At 41.5% G+C, this 16,612-nt stretch overlaps 1 protein-coding gene across 1 annotated transcript in view; it reads left to right on the top strand.

Moving 5' to 3' along the window:
• Positions 1–47: 47 nt before the first annotated feature.
• Positions 48–16,612, top strand: part of LOC135482602 (uncharacterized) — a 34,530-nt gene continuing 17,965 nt past the window's right edge. Inside the window, exons 1-30 of the mRNA XM_064762781.1 lie at positions 48–193; positions 645–1,115; positions 1,472–1,545; positions 1,803–1,944; positions 2,603–2,667; positions 3,124–3,247; positions 3,487–3,582; positions 4,029–4,240; positions 4,637–4,765; positions 5,084–5,238; positions 5,829–5,952; positions 6,357–6,596; positions 7,046–7,252; positions 7,966–8,106; positions 8,445–8,655; positions 8,872–9,020; positions 10,266–10,455; positions 10,804–10,951; positions 11,503–11,584; positions 11,957–12,198; positions 12,592–12,775; positions 13,108–13,245; positions 13,576–13,729; positions 13,936–14,082; positions 14,638–14,754; positions 14,950–15,017; positions 15,273–15,345; positions 15,677–15,751; positions 16,018–16,137; positions 16,346–16,479. Of these exons, the coding sequence (XP_064618851.1) occupies positions 710–1,115; positions 1,472–1,545; positions 1,803–1,944; positions 2,603–2,667; positions 3,124–3,247; positions 3,487–3,582; positions 4,029–4,240; positions 4,637–4,765; positions 5,084–5,238; positions 5,829–5,952; positions 6,357–6,596; positions 7,046–7,252; positions 7,966–8,106; positions 8,445–8,655; positions 8,872–9,020; positions 10,266–10,455; positions 10,804–10,951; positions 11,503–11,584; positions 11,957–12,198; positions 12,592–12,775; positions 13,108–13,245; positions 13,576–13,729; positions 13,936–14,082; positions 14,638–14,754; positions 14,950–15,017; positions 15,273–15,345; positions 15,677–15,751; positions 16,018–16,137; positions 16,346–16,479 (4,347 nt within the window). The 5' untranslated portion in view covers positions 48–193; positions 645–709. The remainder of the gene's footprint in view (positions 194–644; positions 1,116–1,471; positions 1,546–1,802; positions 1,945–2,602; positions 2,668–3,123; positions 3,248–3,486; positions 3,583–4,028; positions 4,241–4,636; positions 4,766–5,083; positions 5,239–5,828; positions 5,953–6,356; positions 6,597–7,045; positions 7,253–7,965; positions 8,107–8,444; positions 8,656–8,871; positions 9,021–10,265; positions 10,456–10,803; positions 10,952–11,502; positions 11,585–11,956; positions 12,199–12,591; positions 12,776–13,107; positions 13,246–13,575; positions 13,730–13,935; positions 14,083–14,637; positions 14,755–14,949; positions 15,018–15,272; positions 15,346–15,676; positions 15,752–16,017; positions 16,138–16,345; positions 16,480–16,612) is intronic.

The raw sequence follows: 16,612 nt of genomic DNA, 5'->3' as shown, positions 1-16,612 counted from the left end.
CAATGGTGCACTGCTATGAGTGAGAATGAGGAAAGTGCGTGCTTGGAAACAGGAAAGGAATGTTGCTCTCATCTCGGTGTAAAATACTTGTCACTTTTGTGAAATCTAAGATGGAACGTCCCAATCAGTAGCATTGAGTTGATAGTTTGTGAACTGAACGAATTGAGCTTTTGGTTTTTGGAAATCCCATTTTGTAAGTAAGGATTTAGCCTGACATTTTCAGCTCTTAAGACTTGTCATGACTTATTAGCCTAGGCCTATCTTATAATCTTACTGCTTACATGGCTTAGGCCCCTATTTAGGGCCTTTACCTGTGACACCATATTTGTACCGGTACTTCATCTTGACATCACTGCACGTGGCAATCCCTTGGCCGGATGATAGGCATCGGACAGTGACAGACCAGAATAGCACTCCGTAGCACAGGTTACCTGGATCCTCATTCTCAGACAAATTGTGCATCTTATTGACGTCAGTTTGGTCCAAGTTTTAACATGATTTCAGCTGTCTTGGTGACTTTTCTGTGCTATTTTTTAGCCTGAGCGCAGATCAGTACTGTCCAAATGCCCTAAAACATTTCAGCACAGCAGGAGATACAAAATCGGCAAGTTAAATCTCAAAATATGCTTTTCTTTCTTTTACAGCCTGTCTGTTAACGACAATATCTTATGCCAATGATGAGCAAGTACGACACTGACTAATATTCAAAATGGCAAGGACAAAGCAAACGGCAAGGAAGGGTAATGATGATGCAGATGATCATGATGCAACAGAAGCCGCATCAGTACCTTCATCAGCTCCCCCACCGCCACCTCCACCACCACCACCACCTGGCGTGCCTGGACCGGTGACAGGCAACGAAGCTGCAGCAACATATTCCGATGCTCCTTTGTGGGCGAATACTACTAACAAAAAAGCTGCAAAGAGTCATGGTAGGGCATTCAGGACTGCAAAAAGTGGACGTATGTTTAGTTCAGACGATTATGATTATGAAGGTGAAGAGGAACCATTACCAAAACCGGCAGCCCGCTCTGCTCTGTCCTTCCTCTCAGGTGATGACATGATTGTTGGGAAGTCGAGACTTAAGTCTGTTGAAAAATCGAGGATGAAACCAAGTAAGTTGAAATGCTAAGCTTGAGACGTTTATAGATTTGTCTTTTCAGCAGGGTTTCAATCAGAAAAATGGTCATATCATTATGTGACTTTAACTCTTTCTTTTGAATGGAAGTTAAAAAATTGCTCTTTCGAAATGAATTCCCTCTCAACTTTTTGAATTGTTGCTAAAATTTGTCTCAGTCATTGTGAATGTGATTGTTAATGCTACCCCAACCTCTAATATCCAAATCAAAACCTACTGGTTTTGGTGAAAAAAAACTCACGAAAGGAGATAAGTGATTTTGAGTGGGAATTACCCTGTTCAACTTCTTGCTGCTTCTTCAAGCATCTGACATGTGACTGTTTTCTCTTTCAGTCGAAATACCATTGACTGCAGATAGCTTTGAAAACTTCCAAAAAGAAAAATGCATCCAACTCTTTGCAGCAAAGGTATGTACAAATATGTTTTTTTCAGCCTGAAATTTAGCTGGATGGAATAAAGAGCAGATATTTCTAAAAAAAGATAGGACACTGTGCCTTATGTATTCAAAATCTCGAGTGGAATACTAGAAACCATCCTGACTCTTATGTGTTTACATTGCAACGAATATCTGGCTTGCATGCATTCTCTATTGACTCCAAAACCTGAGTTTCAGGATTCTATACTAATGGGTTTTAATTCAATTTGCTTTGCCTTCTTCATACAGAGCTATGTGTCAACGATAGTGTTGACTAAAACATTGACTCGTCTTAGTATGGCTGGTTTGGATCGACTCAATGACGTCTTCTTTAAACTGATACATGATTCCAAAGTGGAAATGACTGGAATGAAAACGTTCAATTGTTCAGGTAAGGATGCGATCTATGTAGGGGGAGAGGGCATTTAACTGTCACTCAATTAATTCAAAGTAGTGTACACTTGTGCACACACATCTTATTGATATTTTTGGAAAGTTCTTTCTGAGTTGGCCCTGGATTTCAAATGGTATCCGAGTTTGAGAAGATAACATTTAAAAAGATGTGAGATTCATTTACCCAATCTAAGGAGCCTCATGGCCTAGTGGTTTACACTGCTGGCCACCACGCAATAGGGCCCGGGTTCGATGTCTGGAGGAACCGGCGTGGCTTTCAAGGAACTAAAATTCCTGGCTCTTCAAAGTCCTTCGAATGAGACTCAAAACCGAGGTTCCTTGTACCTGGTGTCTATGCCAGGGCAAGCTAAGACCCCACCAAGTGAGAAACATGAGTAGCTTGCGTGGACTCTATCTCTCTCGCCAAAGTCGGACCACTAGGCCAATAAACCCAATTGGCGCCTAACCGTAGTGGCACGCAGGATACGCTCATCCCGCCTTGGAGGAGGATTACTCCTCGGAGAATGACCCCTCCAAGTGCAGAGCGAACGCTGAAGAAGAAGAAGAAGAAGAAGAAGAATTTACCCAATCTCAGACCCTGGAAAGCATTTGTTTTGAAATGTTCAAAAATGTTCAGAATATTTTTTGCCTTGCAGGGTGCCCGCTGGTGACGGACACAGCATTTAGATGGCTGATAGAACTTGCTACTAACCTGAAGGAGGTGAGGTACTTCAGATACATGGTTAGGCCTTTTCAGATAAAGAGAGGAATGAGAAGTACTTCTCTGTGTTCTCTCCTATGAGCATAACACACGGCTGTACACCTTAACCACAAGACCAAGGCCCCCCTCTAAGTCTATAGTCAGAAGTTGTTATGTTCATATGATGAAGACATTCCAGGTAACCTAGCTGGGCCTCAGCTTACATTAAATATCCATGCACAAAGATTTAGAAGTTCCAAAATACTTTCATAGTAGTGGTGATCGTCTCCTCACTGCAGATGTCCTCATAAAATCGCTACTATTTTTGCTAGAAATGAAAAAATTGCCACAACATCTTGACCGGCGATAATGTGACTACGAGCGACGTGACTATCTTATCAAAAACGATCTTATGAAATACTTCATACTTGAATGACTGATCCAGACTTACCTTCCAGCTTGCTTAATTATTTGCAGGTCAAAGTAGCTGGCTGTCCCAAAGTGACCTCTGCAACTCTGTCCCTATTCTTGAAGTCGCAGCCGTCACTGACAGACCTTGATATGTCAGGAACAGGGGTCACAACTATCCCTACCCATTGGGGTAAGTATAGAATGTTGTTTATATCACACCGTGTTGCCTTCATGAATTTGTTCGCTGAGAGGTGATCCCAATGATCGGCTCTGATTTTCAATTACTTTGTTTTGTTTAGGTGACACAGGTGTAGGCCTCAAATTGGATGGCTGCCACTTAGTTTGCCCACCCTACTTCGGATTTATCGAAAGGTTCAAATCATCTGCTGAGAGAAGCACTTGTGAGTAGAATGTGTGTTCATTTTTCAGGGGATACTGGTGTTGGCCTAAAGGTTGATGGCTGCAGCCTTGTTGCTCCATCATTTACAAGATATCTTACAACATTTACAAAAGCCAGAAACTCATGTGAGTATGGTTAATCTCACACAAGTGTTCGATTTATAACAACTGAGTGCTTGATACTGACCTGGGTCTAGCTGTCTCAAAGTGGTTTACACATATCAAACACACACATACATGCACACGGGGCACACACAACCTGTAACAAGGACTGTAATTAATGGGTCACAACTGGTGCATGCCAGTTGTCCTCAAGACATGACATGTCATTCAGAAATTGCAAAACACACTCCAGGTCTGTTCATGACAACACCTTTCGCACTTACATTTGACTTAGATTGGGTAATATTGGCTTATTATTGCAATTTGAAAATTTGTTCAACTTTGTATTTTTGCCTTGTATGCCGTAAAAAAATCATCGTAAATTGGTATGTTCCAGTTTAGAAATAGAAGTCTATTTTGGTCATTGGGACATGCTGTATTTTCATGTTATTCAATGGTTTTCCTTCCAGATGTCAACTGCTGTGATAAGGGGGATTTTATTCACCATGTAAAACAGTTCAAGGTCATCATACTGCGCGCGCATGACCTTGACTTCAGTCTTGCCAAGTTCCTGAAAAATGGTGAGAAAGACACGACTCCCGATACTGGACCTCTCTCTGTCCTCAGTGGAGTGCCCTTCAGAGACATGCACCTGAACATCTATGAAATCCACAGACTACAGGTTCGTGTAACAGATTAGAATGAGGCAAATGCACGTGGACTTCTGGAGCTTTAAACTAAGCACAAAAATACAATCGAAAATATATGAGGCGAGCGACCCGTATCACAAAATCCAATCCATCGTCGTGCTTGTGTTGTTATGTAATTTGCTGGCTGTGCTTGTTCATCAGCAGTTAGCGTTCTTGTTTATATGTAGTTTAAAGCATGGGCCCTGAAAAGTTACATGACTCACTGCGCCATCTACAGGGATTTTTTGAAAGTTCACTTCCTCGTTCAAAGAAGATGTGCTCTGATTAAGAATTACACTCACGACCGCCGAGTTGTGCGATTTGGTAATCGCCTCACTTCTGCGCAACTATGCCGCCCGAGTAATTTTTTGCTTGCCCCTCTATTTCAGGCTATTCAAGACTTAATCCTAAGTGACGGTTGCTTGTGCCTGCTACCGTTTGCATTGGAGCAGTGTACTAGAAGTGTTGATGGCATGGTAGCCTACTTATCAGGAAAGATATCATTCATATTATCAAAGGTTAGCAAGTATTTTCTTTCTTGTCTGTGGTAGTTTGTGTCACTGCAGTTTCTGGTTGCCCATTTAGGTTTGCCCTCTTTGTCCATGTTGCGAGTCACACCTGAGGTGACACATTGAACCTTCAAAGGAGGGCAATTTCTTGATAATGTCAGGCTGGCCTGTATGATGATGAAAGAGTTCCCTTGGGGAGGGGTTTGACATGTGGGGTGATAATATTCACAGAAGCTGGAAGCATACCGTTTATCTAAGAAGGTCCGAAAATCCTTTACATTCTTTTAGTCTTTCAAGAAACTGTGATATGAAAACTATCGATTTCAGCCCCACAAATTGGTTCCTGTACTTGTTGGTATAAACACTACGGGCATAGCAGTTGAAAAAGCCAAGAGCATGGTGGATTCTGTCCTAGCCGGTGTGAGGAAAAATGTTCAAGAGCGTGCTGCGTCCATGGGAAAACAACTCCTGGTCATGTCGAGGTACGGATGATGTCCATTTTATATTAGGCCGGGTCTATTTGGCAAGCCGCTCGCCGAACAGGCATCTTTTTTTGTCCTGTTTGGAGAGCCGCTTGCCAAACAGCACTAAAAAGCCACCCTGTTCGGCCAGCCGGGCTTGCCAAACAGGTAAAAAATCTACCCTGTTTGGCGAGCTGGAGACTTTACTTTAATATTAATGAGTTCGGCTCTCCATTCAGGACAAGAAAAAGTCGCTGCTTGGTAAGCCGGGCTTGCCAAGTAGTCACTTCCTTTATATTATTCAGATACTGAACCTGGTTAGAGTCAAACGACTTTGAAACGTTGGTTGAAATCAGTCAAGTGGTCATTTTCCCTCCATGATGTAATGCCTAGTAGTCTCTTGGTTTTAGACAGACATTGAGATATTTGCATTGGGTGATTAAGACCAAGTCAACTGCCATCAAAGCCTCCCAAGAATATGGGACCATATCTTAAAATGCTTCCAACACGAGACATTTGTCTCGAGCTGAACTTTTTGTACCAGAATCGATTGGAAACAAACTCTAATAGTTTAACTTTCAAGGTTTAGACCCTCAGTTATTGTTTTATAGAAAAGACTGGCGAATCGATGACTTGGATGTTACTGGACAGATATATGTTGGCAAGGCTGCTGCAATGAAGGAATACTTAGACAGGATCAAAATATTTGGAGAAGTACTTGATGGAAGTCAAAAGGTACAGTGGCAGTTTAACAATGAGTTTCATATTATCTTTAAGGTCAGCCTGGCGAATTGACGACTTGGATGTAACTGGCCAGATATATGTTGGAAAGGCTGCTGCAATGAAGGAATACTTAGACAGGATCAAAATATTTGGAGACGTACTTCATGCAGATCAAGAGGTACAAATATCAGGGGGCTGTGAGTTTGGCGAGGGACAGCTGGGGTCTTTATTTCTGTGAAACGTTTAGCTCTCAATTGAATCCATCAGGAGAATTCTTTGAGAACTTAGTAAAGGTTATTTATAGCAATTGACTGAAACCAAACAGAGATTACACTGTTTTCCACTGCAGTTCAAAACATTGTCTTTTCCGCATCGGAATACTTTCAACATGTTTTCATTTCGATCTTTTCTTCCAGCTTGACCCAAAATCATTTCTTGCCAATGCATTTGTCTACTTCAAAGAAGACTTGAGCTGGATGTGCATCAATTCAAATGATGCCAAAGATCTGGCCGAAAAACACATGATGAACCATCGCATATCGTCCTTCACTGATATAGCAGAAAAGGCACATGCTGACGCAAGGGCATTATCCTTTCATACGAATCAAATGACCTACCCATGTCTTGAACAAACTGCCATTGGACTGCACCAAAGAGTGAGTACAGTATAGATGTTCTTTTGCTTACGAGTTAAAGCATCCCCTGAGCTTCTTTTCTCACAAGTTGAGGTTGACTATTTCAAGTTTGAAGCTTTGACCACGGCACTCTCTCTCGAGATCAAATCTGTCATTGTGGCGTAATTTGCCAGCTCTGTTGATTCGTACCCTGTGAGGTCATGTGATGTCATGTAAGCATGAGGAGTTTGCACTGTCGTTGCATTGTTCGGGTCTGATGTTTGAAAGGGGCTTAAAAAGGTACACACCTCGCTGCGCGGTCTACATGCTGGGATATCAAAAGTCTGCTACCCGATCCTGAAAAGTGTTAATGGGGAAATATGGCAGGGGCTAGCTTTCCCTATTTTACCTTATACAAGCAGAAGTGCCTTTGATCCATTTTTGTCTAGATTAGCTTTCTGATGCTGCTCTCACTTTGTTTCATTTCCTAGGGTCTTGCTGTGTTCAAATATGGTGTCAAGGGATCTCCCTATGTATCTGACCTGGACTGGTTTGCCAGAGTCCTTGCGGTTGTGATGGGTCCTCCACGCCAGGATGGTGAGCTTGCCAAACAGATATGTTTTGTGACAGAGAATACACCAGTGTGGACAGACAAGCTGCTGAAAGAAGCATTAGGAGAATTGGTCACACCTGAACAGGTAAAGGTCTAAATTTTCAGTGTGAGGAAATTTTGTCAAGACAGATTGCGTTTATGCCGACTCACTGAAATGCTTTGAAATGCTTGGATGACTATTTCTGAAAGGAGAGCCGCTGTGGTGTAGTGGCTTGGACTCTCGACCAGCGGTCAAGAGGTCCCAGGTTCAATCCCCACTGTCGGCGTGAGACTGTAGGCTGGTCTCTCTGTCTTACTTGCCTTTCTGCACCCAGGTGTATAAATGGGTACCGGTCAGAAATGCTCAGATTATAGCGCTGGTTGAGCAGCTCATCAGTGGTCTACTGAAAGGTTTCAGGACGTCCGGGGTTAAACTGAAAGTCGGATGATAACCTATATCGTAGTTGATATCAGACTATAAACCCTAGACTTTAACTTTAACATGTAGTTCATTCACCATTGTCTATTTTCAGACTTCAATTCTAAATGTCTTCTCTTTCACTTCAGTATCTATTGCTGAAAGGACATGTAGTTCATTCACCATTGCCTATTTTCAGATTTCGATTCTAAATGTCTTCTCTTTCACTTCAGTATCTATTGCTGAAAGGACATGTAGTTCATTCACCATTGCCTATTTTCAGATTTCGATTCTAAATGTCTTCTCTTTCACTTCAGTATCTATTGCTGAAAGGACATGTAGTTCATTCACCATTGCCTATTTTCAGATTTCAATTCTAAATGTCTTCTCTTTCACTTCAGTATCTATTGCTTGTTAAACTGCTGAAAAGTTGTGGTTGCCTGATTGAGGTGAAGATTGATCGTCTTGCCAAGGACATGCCCACACATGTCTACATGCTCGCTGACAAGCTGCCTGAAAGTCCAATGGAAGTTATTGATCTGGTAAGTTCTATGGGGCAGTGGTAGTGCAGTGGAAGAGTGTCAACCCGGTGGGTTTAGGATTGGATACCCAACAACACTATTGCTTGTGATCTCACTCAACTCTCTTTATTTTCATTGAGATGAAAAATCGATATATCACGATATCGGGTAAATATCACCAAACTTAGTGCTGACAGATGACTTGTGGCCTTTGACATGTCTTTCGGTTTGATTGCCTTCTGATAAATACGTCTAACTCTACAGTCATGACAGTGTTGGGTAAATGCATGCGAACTATTACTCCGTTGAAACAGTTCAGACATTGGGAAAAACATTTTCATCTAAAACTATTTTTTCAGGAAAAGCTCTGGCCTAAGGCCATGGATCCACGTACCACAGTCCAAGTTGACAAGTTCTATCGATTTACCCCTGGATGTCCGTGGTCCCTGCTTCCAAAATTCTTCGGAAGATGTGCAAAGTTCTTCAGGTTCACACTTATCAAGAAGTTTGGAATGTTGATAAGGAAGGGAGGCGTGGACTTGCTGGTCGATGCTATTCCGGGAATGAATGGTATAATAAATATTACCTTTGCTATACACCAGAAAGTAGTCATGGGTATAGTTTGCGAAACTGCAGATTTGGTATACCTATAATTTAGCATTGTGACATTACCTAACAACGATATTTTGGGGGAAAGGGGGTCGATAATGGTCACATTGATATGCAGTCCCTTCAAACCAGTAGGATTCTCTCTTGAAATACAATATACTTTCCATCTGTTATTAGGCTACCCAGAGGTGGTCTTCAGTGCCAGAATGGAAAATCAGTCTGGCCTTCAGAATCTGAACTGCCGAAAGTACTGCCTATGGAGTGTAATGAATCTTGCCACCACCATCATGGACTACTGCCTTCAGAAGGAGGGAATATTTGCAAATGTAAGTGCACTAAATAGCATTCCGCGAAGTTACTATTTATAGCTCACACGGTCATTTGCATAAGATATTGATGACGTTTTAGTCACGTGACAGTCGGACATCGACACTTATTTCTACGCATTTGAGCTTATTTCAAAGTCAATTATCTTTGACCCTGCATTGTTTTTAGCATGAATGATACCATAGAGTCAGAGAGAGAAATATTCAGAACAATTATGTAGTATTTCCAACACTCGGACATGTGCCAGATTGAATCTAACTGCCCTAGTTAGAAAGCCTGAATCCATTACGAAACCGCATGTTTGTCCGACATTGCCTGTAATTCAGCGATGGGGAAGTAGAGGGCAGCAGCTGCAGTGACGTCATCTTCGCGGAATGCTATTACTACCCATCTTTAAAATTTACTTTTGAGTATTTAAATAAGGCCCTTTGGAAAAGACTTTAACTACAAATCAACTTTGTATGGTATCCCCAGTCATCTCAACTGGGGAGTGAGACCGTGCCACGAGGCATAAAAGAGAAACTGTGTTGTGAGACCCGGAGGTGTGTACGCGAAAACGATCGACGATAAATAAAGCCGATTTGACAATCATTCTGTTGATATCAAGCCGTTTTGAACTCTTTTCCCGGCTCTACGTATAATCCGGAGAGACAATACATCTGGCAGACCTTCCCACGCGATGCGAGCTCTGGATTTGTAGTTCGGTACTGAGACGCATGAAGCGCTAAGTAGGATCGCGGACGATCCATCTCTGTCCGAAGGGGGGAATGATGTATAGTACCCCCAGGTATATGGCACGGCTTAACCCGCCGGCCATGAGGGAATTCCTTTATGGCCCAGTGGTTGGCGCGTTGGCCCCAGAGTGGAAGTTAAGCAACGTTGAGCACGGTCAACCTTTGGATCGGTGACCGGCGCGTATAATACAAACTTGTCAGTGTGTGTTATGAAGAGGCAGAATCCGTAAATGTACTCTGGCAGTAAACAATTTTGACTGGTGTGCTTTAGGTGGGTAGAAGTCGTTCTCACCTGCATTGATTGATGGATTAGTTAGGGATTGATAATGAGTTGCTTTATCCCTGTGGTAGTCGTCCAAGCTCGAAGGCAGCGAGCCTGGTGGGAACAATCAATGACTGTAGGCCTGAGTCATCATGAATTCGTCCCGGTCATGATTGATGCAGAAATCTTTTCATTTATTGGACTGATCTGTGTGAACGGACCTTATTCTTAGAATTCTGATGTTTCAGATCACTATACCATGTCCAACCTGTATCCCAGGAAGAGAGCGTGGCAAGTCGGCAACAGACCCGAATGTTTATCGTTACTACCTGCACATGATCAGTGCTGGCAAGGATCGAGGTTTGAAATGCCACAGTCCAAAGTATGATTGCTACGACAAGTATGAAACAAGGACCGCTGATATGTTGATAGGGCCAGGTATGTGAGAAAGGCAACCTGCTATTCATGGCAGATTCACGTAGTGTCAGTTTGGCTTTTTCAATTGATTGTCAGGTAATTAATATTGAATGGAAGGAACTTTCATCTCCAATGACCACAGTGTGTACTTTGGAAGGAAATAAAGCATTAACATGATCAGTACTAAAAGACAATGCTGGTATTTCTGATACCTAGAGAATTCATTACATGGTTAAAGGTGACTTGCTTCATCTTTAGATGCCTTAACTGGCACCCATTTTCCTCAGATGATTGCTTGATAATTGTGGTAATTGGGGCAAAGAACCACAAGGGCCATGCAGCCATAGATGATGATGTAATCTATTTCAGCGATGGATTTTGTACCCAAGCACTTGTCATATATGCTGGCTGAGGTGTCTTCCTCGCTTCCCAAGTTCAGCAGGTGTACCCTGTGTCAGAACTGTGCAGTGGATGGAAAGAAGTGTAGTCAGAACGGACTTCAAGAAGGATCACTCTGGTGAGTGATGTTCAAAACTTTTCAGTATGAATTGCCATTCCCCGTTGGTGGGGGAAATTCTGTTGGGAACATGTAGTTGTCATGGTATAATGCACTTTATATGTGACACCTCCCCTGATCTCTGGTTCAGATGTCACCAAAGATCTTGCCCATTGCCAGTCTTCTGTTAAGTTTGTAAACAATTGTCAGAAGCTATTGCTGGGGTGACCTTGTTCCTAGGGTAAGAAAAGTGCATAAGTTAGGCAATCTCAACATAACAGGGTCTACTTGGGGACGAGATTGATGAACATGTTCCCCTAAATCTGAGCACAAAGTGAAGTACAGACTGATTCCAGGCATTCAAGGCGGGCCACTCCTGGGGATGATTCGAATCAACGCTCGGATAATCGAGGTTCTCAATTCTAAAACTATCGTAGGTATAGTGAATTTCGAAATCTCTCCAAGGTTGACTTCATCTGACTGGATTACTGCAGCTCTCTTGTCAGTGATTTTAACATTAACCCAATTATTTAAAAGAGGGACACACTGAAGAGTTATTTTACTGTTTTCAGTCACTGTGGTTGCAAGCGCCTTCCCAAGAAGCCTGTCTGCCCAGGCTGTGGAATCTGCTGGAAGTGCACAGACTATCTCAAGGTTTGTTGACATCATTTCGTTGTCAGTTGTTCTATTGTTGTTCTATTGTTGTTCTATTGACTATTGTTGTTCTATTGTTGTTCTACTGTTGTTCTACTGTTGTTCTCATTTTAACATAAGACGACACATTATCGCCACATTGTTAGGACGTCATGCGAGAAAGCTGTGACATTGCATCAGGTCAGCAGCTCTGCAGTCTGTGATGTTACATTCCAAATGATGTAGTGTAAGTTTTATGTGCTCTTTAACAGTGTTTTATGTTGATTATCCCATTGTTTTGCTCTCCGTGGTTATTGTGTTATTGCTGTCCAAAAGGGCGGTTCTGCATGTCATCTATAGCAGGCTGTATTCAGGCTTTACTTTCCGTTTCAGAAAATGTATTATGCGATAAATCCGCAGTCCGTCCGTCACATCAGGTTCACAGCGTTCGATGATGAGGGGGAGGACGGAAAACCGGGAAAAGAAGAAGTGTTGAAACAAACCAACAGCAGCTGGTTCCAGGTGTCAAAAGACAAGATGTATGTTGTCAAGAATGTCAAGTTCACTCCAGAAAAGTTCAACTGGTTCAACATGACTACATACAGGGGCAATGTTGTTAGTATCGGCATAATGGGGTAAGTTTTCAAAACATTTTATGGAACTTCTCAAGATGAATCCATTTCTCTAAACCTACGAGCTCTGCAATTGATATGGAGTCAAACTTGACAGGAGCAACTGGGGAAGCGAGTCACAAATCTTGATAATGTCCCTGGAGAATGCTTCCTCTTGGCAAGTGAAAACAAAAGAGGAACAACTGGAAAGCCCTTGAAAAGATCTTAGAACTTCAACTTTTCAATTTCATAATCGAGATATTCAAAAAATGGATTAGTCTATACCAGTTTGTTCTCTGTGTTCTTGTTTAATAGATGTCGATATTTTCTCAGATTTCTTTTGTGGAAACATCTGGATCTTGCCCTCTTCTGTTAAGTTTGTCAACAGTTTGTCAACATCTTCTGTTGATTTTCTAGGGCACCGCCGAAAACTGCCTATGGCCCGCTACTGACCTACAGCCTGAAACGTGGCAGTATAGGGAAGGATTGGAAGTTTGAGAACCCTATTGCTACAGATCCTGCCTGGATCGGGAAGAATTGCACCTCCGCGTCATTTCGACTGCGCTATCCAGATGAGTATGACACAAAGCCAAAAGAACTGGTGAGTCGGTTGGACTATTTGGCTAGTGTTGGCAGCTTATTGCTGGTCAAGTGTGCTGCGCTGCTCCTAGATGATAGTTTCGGTAATGTGATTGTTACTCCATTCAAAGCATGTTGAGTGCGCCATTTCATTATGATTTGTAAATTACTGAAACTGTCAAATTTTCATGGGCATTTTGTTTTCGTGGATACTGCAAATAACCTTTATATTTTCATAGATAGAAATCGATAGAATTTGATTAGAAAAAACTGAAAGAAATTTCATATCTATCCACCAAAATATAAAAATGTTTTATAATATAGTACTGGTAATTGAAGAAATGTATTTTTCAGGGGTATGAAGCTGTCATCGTTGACATCTTCAAAATGGGTGTGAAGATAAGGAGCGAATACCTGCCTGCCTTAAAAAACCTGGAAGTTGCTATCTATGGTGAAGGTTCATGTAGTGTCATCCTTGGCACTCCAACCATTGTAAGTGTATTCATGTCACTCGGAAATCTTGTTGGGGTAGACCGTTGGTAATTACTGGCGATCCAGGAAAATAGAAATGCAGTTATACACAACACCGTAGTCCAGTTATTATGCATGCTAATTTGTTAAAACTCGGTACTGGTAGTATTTATAGATCTGTCTACAAAACAGCATTGTTGAATTTTTTATCCGGTGCGTATTTAAAATATTTGAAACTTTCAAATTCAAATGCAAATTTCAAATATTCAACAAACGGCACAGGCCTTTAAGCATACCAAGTACGCCTAGAGCGTCAAAAATCAGTCGTACAACAATAATATTCTTTTACAGAACACCGAGAGTGATCATGATCGGTACCATTCGGATGCGTTCAGGAATACTCTCCATGTGGAACTTGAGCTGGATGAGAGTATCAGTTCCAAGGAAGGTGTTCTAGTCTGTCCGATACAGTCAGTTCGGGCAACAGGGTTGGTCGTCACGACAGGTGTGTATTGACTTGGTATTGCATTATCCTGGCTGACTCTACAGTGTACGAAGAATGAGAATGTTGCGGACATAGTTAAACCTCTCTTGTCTTATACCTCAGTCATAACACTTGTTGTTAATTGATTAAATACCTTAAACGGGCCAAGTGGAGTACCAGCCAGTTTCAGAGATTTCAGTCAAGTAATCTGTTTCTTTTTGTTTCAGACAAAGTCGAAGCTCTGTTCATAAAAGACGATGACCTACGTATCCATCCGCTAGGCTATACCTACAACCAGAGAGGAGAGAAGAAAGTTTACTTGAAAAAGGAGGATAAACCAGACTTGGACGCATTTGAGTTTGAGAATTTGGAAAGTAAGTTTCGATACTTCATTGAGATTAGGGTAATATTCTAACACTTGATATCATCTGTCAGTCAGTCTGCTATGCAGGCCTCCTTTATTTTTTCTCTGGTCATCAGGGCACTGCCTTATATCCACTTTGTCTACATGTACATTTTGGTGTCTACTAAATAGATGAAGGTTCATTGGAGGCATTGCATAAAATTGTGTGGGGATAATTCTTGTCAATTATAGTGCTGCTGCTAATCTGTTATGGTTCCAGTAGCCTCATCTGTGTAAAAGCTAGGACTATGCCACAAACCCAGTAACGTATAAATTCACACCTTTAAGTATTGCCATAAAGAATCAGGCCAGAGAAAATTATGTTGATACAGACGTTTGATTAGGAAAACTACATACAGTAGAACCTCTCTCTTACCGACACACTCAGGACTGACGACTGATAAGAGAGGTCAAATTGAAAGGAAACAATCAATAGTGTCCTTAATAGAGAGGTATCCACTAAGGGAGGTTCCACTGTACATGTACTCCCCCCTTCCCTCGCAACTGGATGTCTTTACCTCTTCAGATGTAATGGAGAGTGTCCAACTCAAAGGAATGATGAAGAAGGGCAAAGGAAAGGGTGGCCTCGCGAAAAAGGTGAAAACTGAGTCGACGCAAGACTCTTACATAGATGTCACATCAAGTAAGTTGATTTATAAATGTCAGCAGTCAGATTATTTGATTAACCCTGATAAGTCTGAAAACACTCGCATAATAAACTTATAAATTTGATTAAGCCTGTTAAGCATTGGTAAACATTATTAAGCATTGGTAAATAAATGTACTTTAAAGCAAGGATTTTGCCCCAGCAGTAAAAATTTCGGTCTCTTTTTTCCAGTTTATGACTTGAGCAAATCGATAGATAAAAATCAAATGAGGGCTGCACCGCTGTGGATGTTCAGTGAAGTAGGTATTGACATTGCACATCCTAAATGACATAGTTATGCTTCCCTGTGACATAAAGACAGGGCATTCCTGTTAGTAAAGTATGGAAGAGAAGTTCTTGCAGGGACACATCATGCCATAAGCAGATTTGAAATCATCGAATGCTTTCTGGTCGATCCGGGTATCTTGTGATTTGGTCTTTATATTCAGTTCTTTCTAATCAAAGTACATGTAGTTGAAAAAATGGTGAAAACAAATTTGTCGTCTGAATTCCAGGCGCAACGAGCAGGCTGGGAACCGTCAATCATCGAGGTGTTCGGTTGCAAACACTGGTACCAGTCACCAGAAGGTAAGATGTTTTTTTCAAGAATGTCACTCTAGGAACAACAGTTCTCAGAATGATACACTTTTGGGCAGCTGGGGATGGGGGAGTTGTACAGATTCAAGAAATTGATGTCTGGTCAATGAAGAAGCTGAAATATTTGCACATTGTCCGATAGTTTTCTAAGGTTTGTGAACAGCCTGAGATGATATCCCATTTCTCAGACCAGAGGATATATTTGATAATGATAATGTACATTTTATTGCCACACTGTACTCGAATACCCAACTGAACTAAAAAACAAATCTTATCCCTTTGCAGTCGCCTTTAATCTTTAGATTTGACGTCTTTTTTCAAGCTCTTGTGTCAGCATTCATACGATCAAAAAGAAGCGTGGAGGAAACAATCAAGAAGGAATTAGACAGCCAGGAAGGTAGGGAAAACATTTTATAAAATAATAGCTTTTAATAATAATGTTATTTTATTGTTTTGGGCATGATATATTAAGTTCAGGGGGACATTCCGAGGTAAAGAATATTGGCACCAAAGTATTGCATTGTAGACGGACGTTGGGTTTGAAGAATCTGCAAAAGAAATTCTCTGTTTTCTTTAGTCAGGTACTGAGATGTAGATGATGTGTACTGTTTGCAAAATACCCGGTAAATGGTTTTACAACTCCAAGTTTGTTGTCTCCAATAGGTGATGGTCTGGCAGTGTTGATGTTCCCAGAGGACTATGGAGAGATGCAGCTTCGATATCTGATGAGACCTCGGCTCCAGGATCAGAAGTTTCAACTTCTGCCTTTGTGCAGCAGTGGCAGTAAGTACATTTTCTGATCATGGGGACCATGTTGAGTAAATCCTTCAAACTCTTCAATCTTTGAAAATACATTTTCAACATACATGTACTTCGGAGGAGACAACTTTGCTTACATCCAAAGGAAACCATTGTAATCTTTTCATGTTTTCGGGTGGGGTAATGCATTATCTTGGGAAACTTTATGCTTAAATTTATCTTTTAACTTCAGGTTCTGATATGCTAGATGCACATCTGATGAATAGCCCTGGTGTTCCAGTCCCCCTTGCCATTATGAAACAGACTTATGTACTATGGCATTTATGCATCCTCCCAATGCAGGTCCACATGGCAACTGAATACTTGGTAAGCTCACTGTTGTGTCATTGTGAAACAAGCATTTACTATGGCATTTATGCATCCTACCAATGCATGTCCACATGGCAACTGAATACTTGGTAAGCTCACTGTTGTGTCAATGTGAAACAAGCATTTACTA

This window comes from Lineus longissimus, chromosome 2 (genome assembly GCF_910592395.1).
Source record: "Lineus longissimus chromosome 2, tnLinLong1.2, whole genome shotgun sequence".
Lineage (NCBI taxonomy): Eukaryota > Metazoa > Nemertea > Pilidiophora > Heteronemertea > Lineidae > Lineus > Lineus longissimus.
Note: the sequence above shows the minus strand (reverse complement) of the source record. Positions and strands in the feature narration are given on the sequence as shown.